This window comes from Eleutherodactylus coqui, chromosome 4 (genome assembly GCF_035609145.1).
Source record: "Eleutherodactylus coqui strain aEleCoq1 chromosome 4, aEleCoq1.hap1, whole genome shotgun sequence".
Classification (NCBI taxonomy): Eukaryota; Metazoa; Chordata; class Amphibia; order Anura; family Eleutherodactylidae; genus Eleutherodactylus; species Eleutherodactylus coqui.
The window spans coordinates 207425051-207437552 of record NC_089840.1 but is presented as its reverse complement, the minus strand read 5'-3'; the positions used below and the strand labels follow the sequence as shown (position 1 = coordinate 207437552).

Sequence of the window (12502 nt, the reverse complement as noted above, 5' to 3'; positions counted from 1 at the left end):
GTGGAGGCTGCTTTTTGCAGTGTTGCACTTTTTTTTTTTTTTTTTGGTATATCGGCCGTGCAGAGCATTGCGCCCTGCAGTAATACCCCAGGGCCAGAAGCGCTTAGGCAGGGACAGAAGACCTATTGATTGAATATAGGCAGTGGGCCTTTGCAAAAAAATTTGTGGAAAAAAATCTATTTGGGCTGCCTGTGACTGTCCTCAGTGTTCTGGGTCTGTGCTGGGTGTAGTAGTTCTCCAAATTCATACGCAGCCAGCTAAGTGTTACAGCAGGCTTGCGCAAAATTATTTCCTGGCTCTGTCTGGGCTGTGAAATCACCGCTGTATTGCAGTTCACAGTGCAACACTGTGCAGTTCTGTGACATACCCCAGGGCCAGAAGCGCTTAGGCAGGGACAGAAGACATATTGATTGAATATAGGCAGTGGGCCTTTCCAAAAACATTTGTGGGAAAAAAATCTATTTGGGCTGCCTGTGAGTGTCCTCAGTGTTCTGGGTCTGTGCTGGGTGTAGTAGTTCTCCAAATTCATACGCAGCCAGCTAAGTGTTACAGCAGGCTTGCGCAAAATTATTTCCTGGCGTTCCGTAAGCGAAGTCAGCCTCCAACCACAGGCCAATAAGCGGCACATTTAATTACAGCGTTCTGTTTCTGCATTACTGGTAATACAGCATGCTAAGGGGTAGGGGTAGGCCTAGAGGACGTGGACGCGGCCGAGGACGCGGAGGCCCAAGTCAGGGTGTGGGCACAGGCCGAGCTCCTGATCCAGGTGTATCGCAGCCGACTGCTGCGGGATTAGGAGAGAGGCACGTTTCTGGCGTCCCCACATTCATCTCACAATTAATGGGTCCACGCGGTAGACCTTTATTAGAAAATGAGCAGTGTGAGCAGGTCCGGTCGTGGATGGCAGAAAGTGCTTCCAGCAATCTATCGTCCACCCACAGTTCTGCGCCGTCCACTGCTGCAACTCAGAATCCTCTGGCTGCTGCTCCTCCTTCCTCCCAGCCTCCTCACTCCATTACAATGAGACATTCTGAGGAGCGGGCAGACTCCCAGGAACTCTTCTCGGGCCCCTGCTCAGATTGGGCAGCAGTGGTTCTTCTCCCACCAGAGGAGTTTATCGTGACTGATGCCCAACCATTGGAAAGTTCCCGGGGTCCGGGGGATGAGGCTGGGGACTTCCGGCAACTGTCTGAAGACCTTTCAGTGGGTGAGGAGGACGATGACGTTGAGACACAGTTGTCTATCAGTGAGGTAGTAGTAAGGGCAGTAAGTCCGAGGGAGGAGCGCACAGAGGATTCGGAGGAAGAGCAGCAGGACAATGAGGTGACTGACCCCACCTGGTTTGCTACACCTACTGAGGACAGGTCTTCAGAGGGGGAGGCAAGGGCAGCAGCAGGGCAGGTTGCAAGAGGCAGTGCGGTGTCCAGGGGTAGAGGCAGGGCCAGACCGAATAATCCACCAACTGTTTCCCAAAGCGCCCCCTCGCGCCATGCCACCCTGCAGAGGCCGAGGTGCTCAAAGGTCTGGCAGTTTTTCACTGAGAGTGCAGACAACCGACGAACAGTGGTGTGCAACCTTTGTCGCGCCAAGATCAGCCGGGGAGCCACCACCACCAGCCTCACCACCACCAGCATGCGCAGACATATGATGGCCAAGCACCCCACAAGGTGGGACGAAGGCCGTTCACCGCCTCCGGTTTGCACCGCTGCCTCTCCCCCTGTGCCCCAACCTGCCACTGAGCTCCAACCCCCCTCTGAGGACACAGGCACTACCGTCTCCTGGCCTGCACCCACACCCTCATCTCCGCTGTCCTCGGCCCCATCCAGCAATGTCTGTAAGCGCACCGTCCAGCCGTCGCTAGCGCAAGTGTTTGAGCGCAAGCGCAAGTACGCCGCCACGCACCCGCACGCTCAAGCGTTAAACGTGCACATAGCCAAATTTATCAGCCTGGAGATGCTGCCGTATAGGGTTGTGGAAACGGAGTCCTTCAAAAGTATGATGGCGGCGGCGGCGGCCCCGCGCTACTCAGTTCCCAGTCGCCACTACTTTTCCCAATGTGCCGTCCCAGCCCTGCACGACCACGTCTCCCGCAACATTGTACGCGCCCTCACCAACGCGGTTACTGCCAAGGTCCACTTAACAACGGACACGTGGACAAGCACAGGCGGGCAGGGCCACTATATCTCCCTGACGGCACATTGGGTGAATTTAGTGGAGGCTGGGACCGAGTCAGAGCCTGGGACCGCTCACGTCCTACCCACCCCCAGAATTGCGGGCCCCAGCTCGGTGGTGGTATCTGCGGCGGTGTATGCTTCCTCCACTAAAGCACCTTCCTCCTCCTCCTCCAACGCAACCTCTGTCTCGCAATCAAGATGTGTCAGCAGCAGCAGCACGTCGCCAGCAGTCGCTGTCGCGCGGCGTGGCAGCACAGTGGTGGGCAAGCGTCAGCAGGCCGTGCTGAAACTGCTCAGCTTGGGAGAGAAGAGGCACACGGCCCACGAACTGCTGCAGGATCTGACAGAGCAGACCGCTGGCTTGCGCTGCTGAGCCTCCAACCGGGCATGGTCGTGTGTGACAACGGCCGTAACCTGGTGGCGGCTCTGCAGCTCGGCAGCCTCACGCACGTGCCATGCCTGTCCCACGTCTTTAATTTGGTGGTTCAGCGCTTTCTGAAAAGCTACCCACGCTTGTCAGACCTGCTCGGAAAGGTGCGCCGGCTCTGCGCACATTTCCGCAAGTCCCACACGGACGCTGCCACCCTGCAACATCGGTTTAATCTGCCAGTGCACCGACTGCTGTGCGACGTGCCCACACGGTGGAACTCTACGCTCCACATGTTGGCCAGGCTCTATGAGCAGCGTAGAGCTATAGTGGAATACCAACTCCAACATGGGCGGCGCAGTGGGAGTCAGCCTCCTCAATTCTTTTCAGAAGAGTGGGCCTGGTTGGCAGACATCTGCCAGGTCCTTGGAAAGTTTGAGGAGTTTACCCAGGTGGTGAGCGGCGATGCTGCAATCATTAGCGTCACCATTCCTCTGCTATGCCTCTTGAGAAGTTCCCTGCAAAGCATAAAGGCAGACGCTTTGCGCTCGGAAACAGAGCCGGGGGAAGACAGTATGTCGCTGGATAGTCAGAGCACCCTCCTGTCTATATCTCAGCGTGTTGAGGAGGAGGAGCATGAGGAGGATGAGGAGGAGGGGGAAGAGACAGCTTGGCCCACTGCTGAGGGTACACATGCTGCTTGCCTGTCATCCTTTCAGCGTGTATGGCCTGAGGAGGAGGAGGAGGAGGAGGATCCTGAAAGTGATCTTCCTAGTGAGGACAGCCATGTGTTGCGTACAGGTACCCTGGCACACATGGCTGACTTCATGTTAGGATGCCTTTCTCGTGACCCTCGCGTTACACGCATTCTGGCCACTACGGATTACTGGGTGTACACACTGCTTGACCCACGGTATAAGGAGAACCTTTCCACTCTCATACCCGAAGAGGAAAGGGGTTCGAGAGTGATGCTATACCACAGGACCCTGGCGGACAAACTGATGGTAAAATTCCCATCCGACAGCGCTAGTGGCCGAAGGCGCAGTTCCGAGGGCCAGGTAGCAGGGGAGGTGCGGAGATCAGGCAGCATGTACAACACAGGCAGGGCAACACTCTCTAAGGCCCTTGACAGCTTTATGGCTCCCCAGCAAGACTGTGTCACCGCTCCCACGTCAAGGCTGAGTCGGCGGGAGCACTGTAAAAGGATGGTGAGGGAGTACGTAGCCGATCGCACGACCGTCCTCCGTGACGCCTCTGCCCCCTACAACTACTGGGTGTCGAAGCTGGACACGTGGCCTGAACTCGCGCTGTATGCCCTGGAGGTGCTTGCTTGTCCTGTGGCTAGCGTCTTGTCAGAGAGAGTGTTTAGTGCGGCTGGGGGAATCATCACAGATAAGCGTACCCGCCTGTCAACCGACAGTGCCGACAGGCTTACACTCATCAAGATGAACAAAGCCTGGATTTCCCCAGACTTCTCCTTCACCAGCGGACAGCAGCGATACCTAAGCAATACGTAGGCTGCACCCACGGATGAAGGCATCGTTCTCTATCACCATCAAAAACGGGGACATTTTTGCTTCATCAATCTGTGTATAATATTCCTCCTCCTCCTCCTGCTCCTCCTCCTGAAACCTCACGTAATCACGCCGAATAGGCAATTTTTCTTAGGCCCACAAGGCTCAGTCATATAATTTTTCTAAACAATTTTTATACCTTTCAATGCTCATTAAAGCGTTGAAACTTTCACCTGAACCAATTTTTATTTTAACTGGGCTGCCTCCAGGCCTAGTTACCAATTACGCCACATTAACTAAAGCGATTAATGGGTTTCACCTGCCCTCTTGGTTGGGCATGGGCAATTTTTCTCAGGTACATTAGTACTGTTGGTACACCAATTTTTGGGGGCCCTCGCCTACAGTGTAATCAAATTAATTTTTAGCCCACCTGCATTACAGCTGACGTTACATCAGCTGTGTTGGGCACTGCAATGGTATGTATTTATGTACCGCCGGTGGGTTCCAGGGAGCCTCCCATGCTGTGGGTCCACAGGGAGTTGTAACTGCATGTGTCCACTTCTAAAGAACCCCAGTCTGACTGGGGCATGCAGTGTGGGCCGAAGCACACCTGCATTAAACATGACATTACCTCAGCTGTGATGGGCAATGCAATGGAATATATTTATGTACCACCGGTGGCTTCCTGGCACCCACCCATGCTGTCGGTCCACACGGAGTTGTAACTGCATGTGTCCACTTCTAAAGAACCCCAGTCTGACTGGGGCATGCAGTGTGGGCCCAAGCCCACCTGCATTAAACATGACATTACCTCAGCTGTGATGGGCAATGCAATGGGATATATTTATGTACCGCCGGTGGCTTCCTGGCACCCACCCATGCTGTCGGTCCACACGGAGTTGTAACTGCATGTGTCCACTTCTAAAGAACCCCAGTCTGACTGGGGCATGCAGTGTGGGCCCAAGCCCACCTGCATTAAACATGACATTACCTCAGCTGTGATGGGCAATGCAATGGGATATATTTATGTACCGCCGGTGGGTTCCAGGGAGCCACCCATGCTGTGGGTGCACATGGAATTCCCATTGCGGAGTTGTACCTGGCTGTGACTATTTATAAAAAACCGCGGTCTGACTGGGGCATGCAGACACCTTGACAGAATGAATAGTGTGTGGCACATAGGTTCCCCATTGCTATGCCCACGTGTGCAGCTCCAGATGGAGGTGGCACAGGATTGGATTTCTCATTGCTTCTGTACAGCATTGTGAACTATCGCCCCGCCCCTTTTAAAGAGGGTTGCTGCCTAGCCGTGCCAACCCTCTGCAGTGTGTGCCTGCAGTTCCCCTGGCAGACGCACTTATAAATAGACATGAGGGTGGCGTGGCATGAGGGTAGCTGAAGGCTGGGCAGGGACAGTTTGGTGTGCGCTGTGGACACTGGGTCGTGGGGGGGGGGGGGTTGGGCAGCATGTTACCCAGGAGAAGTGGCAGCGGAGTGTCATGCAGGCAGTGATTGTGCTTTGTTGGAGGTAGTGTGGTGCTTAGCTAAGGTATGCATTGCTAATGAGGGCTTTTCAGAAGTAAAAGTTGTTAGCCCCTCGCCTGCCCTATCCGTTGCTGTGTCGTTCCCATCACTTTCTTGAATTGCCCAGATTTTCACAAACGAAAACCTTAGCGAGCATCGGCGATATACAAAAATGCTCGGGTCGCCCATTGACTTCAATGGGGTTCGTTATTCGAAACGAACCCTCGAGCATCGCGAAAAGTTCGTCTCGAGTAACGAGCACCCGAGCATTTTGGTGCTCGCTCATCTCTAGTTTCTATTTTTTAGTTGCCAGTGGATCGCATATCTATATGGTTTCTCATTTATTACTGGTTAATGACTATCTCTATTAGTTTTTCAGTGTGTTTGAGGCCTTAGTCAGACGAGCGTTTTTTCGCGCGATTTGCCGATCGCATGACGGATGCGCATCCGCAAATCGCGGGACCAGTGTGCGTAAGTTGCCCGCAAATCGCCCGAAAATCTGCTCCTAGCCACGTTTCATTAGAAACGGGCCGGAGCTGTCCAGCGCATTGCATTCAATGGAGACGGCAATAGAGCCGCCTCCATTTAAAGCAATGCGCTGCGGGCGAGCCCGGGATGAATTGTCGGTAAGGGCTTAAATATATAAGCCCTTCCCTGCAATTCATCCTAAAATGTGTTAAAATAAAAAAAAATTGTATACTCACCTTCTCCCGGCAGCCGGAGCTCCACGCGGCCGTCCTGCAGTGGGTGTGAAGGGGGTGTGAGTCAGACCTGCCCTCTGATTGGCTCAGCGCTGAGCCAATCAGAGGCATGCCTCACTCACACCCATTCATGAATTCATGAATGGATGTGAGTCAGACCTGCCCCTGATTGGCTCAGCGCTGAGAGGCAGCAGTCACTCACCCATTCATGAATGGGTGTGTGAGTGAAACCGGCCTCTGATTGGTCAGGGCTGTGACCAATCAGAGGCAGATCATTCAGCAGGCGGGGATTTTAAAGCCCCGCCGGCTGAATAGTGCCGAGAAGCAGTTCAGGAGAACTGACAGCGGCCGCGGCTGGACTCCGGCTGCAGCGGAAAGGTGAGTATACAATTTTTTTTTTTATTTTAACACATTTTAGGATGAATTGCAGGGAAGGGCTTATATATTTAACCCCTTCCCGACAATTCACCCCGCGCACGCTGGCAGCCCATTGATTTCAATGGAGCGGCTGTATTGCCGCTCCATTGAATTCAATGGGCAAACATCGTTCTTCTCTGCCACAGCTGTTACAGCTGTGGCAGAGAAGAATGATTTGTCTTCTATATGTTCTCAATGGGGTCGGCGCTGCTGCCGCCGGCCCCATTGAGCGCATATAGAGAAGAGAACAGGAATCGCAGATCGCACATAGGTGCGATCTGCAATTTTTTTTGTTCTATAATTTATCGGACGAGCGCATAAAAAGCGCTCATGTGTCCGATACCATTGCAAAGCAATGGTTTTATAAAATCGCCGGACGCATGCGCAAATCGCGGCTAAAAACGCCCGTCTGACTAAGGCCTTAGGGTGCGTTCACATGCACAGATTTTGTTGTGCGTTTTGGTGCAGATCTGCAGCAGATTTCATGCTTTCAAGTGAATTCAAATTGAAGACCTGAAAGCTGCTGCAGAACTTCACCAAATTCGGCCGGAAATCGATGACGTGTGAACCCACCCTTAGGGCCCTTTCAAATGGATATATTATCTGTTAATGTGTTGTCTATAGTCTTAATTTACTGTGTATAAATTTGTATATTCGGAAATGCGGGTTTTTATGCAAACTGATGTTGCACATAAAAAAAAAAAATATATATCAATCACAGTATATACTACTTTGACTCGTATCCACGAACCAAAATCGCACATGAGTCTGTGGGGGCATAAAAAATACAGAGGACACACGGTGCATGCATGTGCAATGTGGTTTTTACATATGTTATCAAGAGATGGCAAGAAAAAATTAACATCAATAGGGACTTCTTGCAGGTTGTATTTTTTTACGCACATAAAAAGCTGATGACCCATTTATGTAAAAAAAAACTTGCTCATACATAAAAAAAAATGCATGCAACATTCACATACAAACGCACCGAAATTAGTCCGTTTCTCACAGACCAAAATTGCATAGGCGAAGTTGGTCAACTTTGCAAAAATTCTTGGTTTATAAACCCTACTGTTTGTGTATTTAGCTTCTTTTTAAATCTAGGTATTTCCTCAGATTCTGTGCATAGTCTAATCCTGCAGTCATCATTTCTAGTATCCCTTTTCTTGTTGAGCTACTTTCTGTGAGTAAAGAATATAACTGCAGGGTCAGTCAACATACATGGTGGGTTTGTAGTCTGTTACCATGGAGACAGATGGGAGACTGCTTCTCACTGAGTGTTTGCAACATTTACGTTATTTTCTTATGAATGTATTTGGGCAATATAAAATAGTTGCAAAAGTGTACAAATCCTTTTACTAGAATCGGTCACATTGAACATGCAGTCTGATCTGTCAGCAGGAGGCTATAGAGCAGGGGAAGCTGAGCAGGTTGATAACTAGTTTTGTGGGAAAATATTCAGCTTAATTTGTAACTTGTTGCTTAAAATACTTACTTTTTCTAAACTTGGAAATGCAGTAGGTGATCCTAATCAGTGTTTGACAGCCATTCCTGCTTGCATGCTCATACAGGGAAGACATTGACTAAGACCGCCTACTGGACTCCATAGGAAAATCAGATTAGTTCAATCAATAAGTTACAAAATGTGCTGAATCTTGTAAAAACATATTTTACAATAAAAACTATGTTAAAGGGGTTTTCCGGGAATTTACTATTGATGACCTACGCTTAGGAGGCATCAACAGTATCTGATCTGCTACTTGGGGTCTCTGCCAATCAGCTGATTGAACAGACCATGGCATTCGGGTAAGCACCATGGCCTCTTCTCAGGCCTGTGACATCACATTCATCAGTCACATGGCCTAATAGCAGCTGTGCTTTCTATGGACTAAAGTGATTTTGATGCTTACCCAATTGCAGCTGTCCCTTCAATCAGCTGATTGCCATAGACCCTCACCAATCAACTATTGTTGACCCATCCTGAGAGTAGGACATCAGTAATTTAGTCCTGGAAAAACTTCGTTAAGCACATATTCTGCAACATATATTTTTTTTTTTTGGTCAATAGGGGTCTATACTATGACACAATACGTCCTCGGCAACCTCTCAGCCATATTCAGACTATTGGACAACGCATGCGGCTAAGTCGGGGAGATATAGCGCAGGCAAAGAAACTGTATAAATGTCCAGGTAATCCTTGTTTTTTTTTCTGATGAGCTACTATGCTAATTTTTTTACGTTTGTAACTGGTATAAAACATATAATACAAATACTAATACAGTGGTGCTGAAGGAGAATATTGGTGTGGTTTTAGTATTTTTTTTTTCTGATTATGTGAATATGGCAAGATTGTCTTGTTACATTCATTACAATATAGCCACCAACATGCACTTGAAATGACCATGTGCTGTCTTGACAGTGGCACCATATCTTTGGACTCATTAGACTAAAACAAACAGATTTGCATCCTAAAAACTTTTGTTACATATATGTATTTTGTAGTACACAATATGCTGTTTCTTTTTTTTTTTTTAAGTGTGTGGAGAAACTTTAATGGAGTCAAGTGGTAATTTCTCAGCTCCTGGTTATCCAAGTGGTTACCCATCTTACACACATTGCATATGGAGAATATCTGTAACACCTGGAGAAAAGGTACCTCAAAGCATAACCTGTATTGTATGTGCTGTATGTCCAGTTGCTGACCAGGGGTTGCCGACCAGGGGTTGCCAATCAGACTTTCAGTTTTCTAGTGACAACTGAGGTTTACTACAAATTGTCACTATTTACATATTGTTTTACTGCTTTAAATTAGTTGTTTGCATGTTTTTTTTTAAAGGACTCTTAAGTTGCTTCCTCTTCCCCCCCCAAAAAAATGGTTATTGTCACAGTACCCACAGATCATGATAACTGTGACCCTATATTAGATCAAACCATGCTGTCTCCATAAACAGACAGCTAAAGCCTCTCTACCTCCAGTAGCATGGCTCCTACTCTGGCCATAACTCATGTTGTGAGGAAAAAGTCCCTTGTGGGTTCTCCTGTTGATGGCAGGAAACCACATCGAGGAAAAGGGGATTCCATCAGGGTCAGGTCTTCTCAACAGCAACAACGTCCATTAGCTGAGGAGAGCTTTGCATCTTATTGTGTCCCTTGCCCTCTGAAGTGCCATATTAGACCAATGTTAAAAAATATACAACCCATCAAAAGTTTGGATACACCTTTTTTATCCATGGTTTTACTTCTTTTTAAAAAATTTTGTACACATTCATATTGAAGACATGAAAACTATGAAGGAACACGCATGCAGTTAAGTAGCAAACAAAAACGTGTTAAACCAGAATATGTTTGTTTTTTTAGATTCTTCAAAGTAGCCCCCTTTTTACTTTGATGGCTTTTTAACGCTCTTGGCACTCAATCGGCTTCATGAGGTGGTCACCTGGAATGGTTTTCAGTTAACAGGTATGCCTTTTCAAGTAGTATCCTGAGGAATGGCTTGCTTTTTTAATGTGTCTGAGACCATCAGTTAGGTTGTGTAGAGGTAGGGTTGGTACACCGTTCAATACAGTCTTTAGCCCTCTTCAACTGTTGTTCTAATCCAGATTGTGGCAAGAACCACTCAACTAAGTAAAGAGAAACAGTTCATCATTAGAGATGAGCGAACGTACTCGGTAAGGCCGATTTCGCAATCGAGCACCGCGATTTTCGAGTACTTCACTACTCGGGTGAAAGGTACTCGGGGGCGCTGTGGGGCGGGGCGTGGCGTGGTGGAGCGGGGGGTAGCAGCATGGAACAGGGGGGAGCCCTCTCTCTCTCCCTCTCCCCCCCACTCCCCTCTGCAACCCCCAGCTCATCCACAGCGCCCCCGAGTACTTTTCACCCGAGTAGTGAAGTACTCGAAAATCGCGGTGCTCGATTGCGAAATCGGCCTTACCGAGTACGTTCGCTCATCTCTATTCATCATTCTTTTAAAACATGAAGGTCAGTCAATCTAGAAAAATTCAAGAACTTTGAAGGTATCCTCAAGTGCAGTTATATAGACCATCGAACACTATGATGAAACTGTATCTCATGAAGACTGCCTTAGGAAAGAAAGACCAAAAGTTCATTAGAGTAAACGGCCTCAGAAGCTGCAAATTACCAGCATCTTAGATTAGAGCCCACATTATTGCTTCACAGAGATTAAGTACCAGACACATCTCAACATCAAGTGTTTAGAGGAGAGTGCGAGAATCAGGCCTTTATGGTCAAACTGCTGCAGAAACACGACTACTGTAACATCCTGAAGAGGAAGAAACCTGGTTGGACCAAGAAACACAAGAAATGGACATTAGACCAGTACAAACCTGTACTTTGGTCTGCTGAGGCAAAATTTTAGATTTTTGGTTCCACCCGCCTTTGTGAGACAGTTTTCTCCATGTGTGCTTTCTCCATGTGTGCTTCCAATCGTAAAGTATGGAAGAAGATGTGTAATGGTGTAAGGGTGCTTTGCTGGTGACACTGTTGGTGATTTACTCAAAATTCAAAGCATACTTAACCAACATAACCCCAAGCTATTTGACCAAGAAGAGTGCTGCATCAGATGACCTGGCCTTTGCAATCACCCAACCTAAACCCAATTGAGATGGTTTCGGGATAAGTTTGACCAGTGAAGGAAAAGCAGCTAAGGGCTCAGCGCTTCTGGGTATTCCTATAAGACTGTTGGAAAACCATTCCAGGTGACTACCTCATGAAGCTGTCATCTTCAGTCTAAAATATAAAACCTATTCTAGGTTTAGTTAACACTTTTTTGTTTTCTGCATAATTCCATGTGTTCCTTCATAGTTCTCATGTCTTCAATATGTATCTGCAGAAAATAAACATGGAATGAAAAGGTATGTCCAGCTCTTGCCTGGTCTGGTGTATAATTTGTTTTGAAGGATCGGCCATAAATTTATAGATGGTTGGAAAACATGATAAAATGGCTTTTGACATATGCTCTTATAAGGGGACTGTAAGAGTTAAAAATTACTTATCTTCTGACAAGTACACACCATCAAGCTATAGTAAGTGCCCCTGAGTGGAATATACATTTTGTGTTTTGATAAAATACTATTTTTGTTTATATCTTAGAGTTAAAAAACTTACAAAGTTTTAATTTTTAATATTGGTCATTCTACATATGTGGTTTTAGATAGTCCTCAATTTCACAGAAATGGACCTCTTTAAAAGTCGACTATGCTGGTACGACTATATTGAAATACGAGATGGATATTGGAGAAAAGCGCCCTTATTAGGTAAGTTACTGGAATGGACCTAGATGGTATGCTATACATAGTGATGCTTTCTGTGCCATGTTGCTTCCAAGAAATGTCTATATACTTTGTAGGATGACCTATTTTAATAGACCAAGTGGAAAGAAAACAACTATCCGCGCTCCAAGGAATATGGGGCTCCGATGCAGGATAATAAAGTCCTTCTTTATTAATAATCCAACACCAGTTTTGCGAGCAACGCGTTTCGGTATGCACAATACCTTTTTCAAGCTCCGTACATTTACAATAAACTTACAAACATAAATAAGCACTCACATGGCCACGGGATTGTCTACAGCTCGCCGCAGGACAACTCCGTAATTAGAGGGGGCGTGGTAAAAGCCTCCCAGGTAACTCTTAGTAAGTGCCGTGTAAATGTAGGTAAATATGCAATTAATTGTGACTATATTATTGCCTTTTTTCATGTTGATTGATAACATAGAATAAGTTATTCGTAGATAGTTTATTTATGCAAATTTTATTCATTTATTTTTTTAAATATATGAATATTGTC

At 47.5% G+C, this 12502-nt stretch overlaps 1 protein-coding gene across 2 annotated transcripts in view; it reads left to right on the top strand.

The window, feature by feature from the left end:
- The window catches only part of TLL2 (tolloid like 2), a 148822-nt gene that overhangs the window by 112557 nt on the left and 23763 nt on the right, over window positions 1-12502 (top strand). For both annotated transcript variants that reach the window (XM_066600616.1, XM_066600618.1), the window contains 3 exons: window positions 8766-8887; window positions 9234-9349; window positions 11868-11970. In XM_066600616.1, coding sequence (XP_066456713.1) covers window positions 8766-8887; window positions 9234-9349; window positions 11868-11970 — 341 coding nt within the window. The remainder of the gene's footprint in view (window positions 1-8765; window positions 8888-9233; window positions 9350-11867; window positions 11971-12502) is intronic.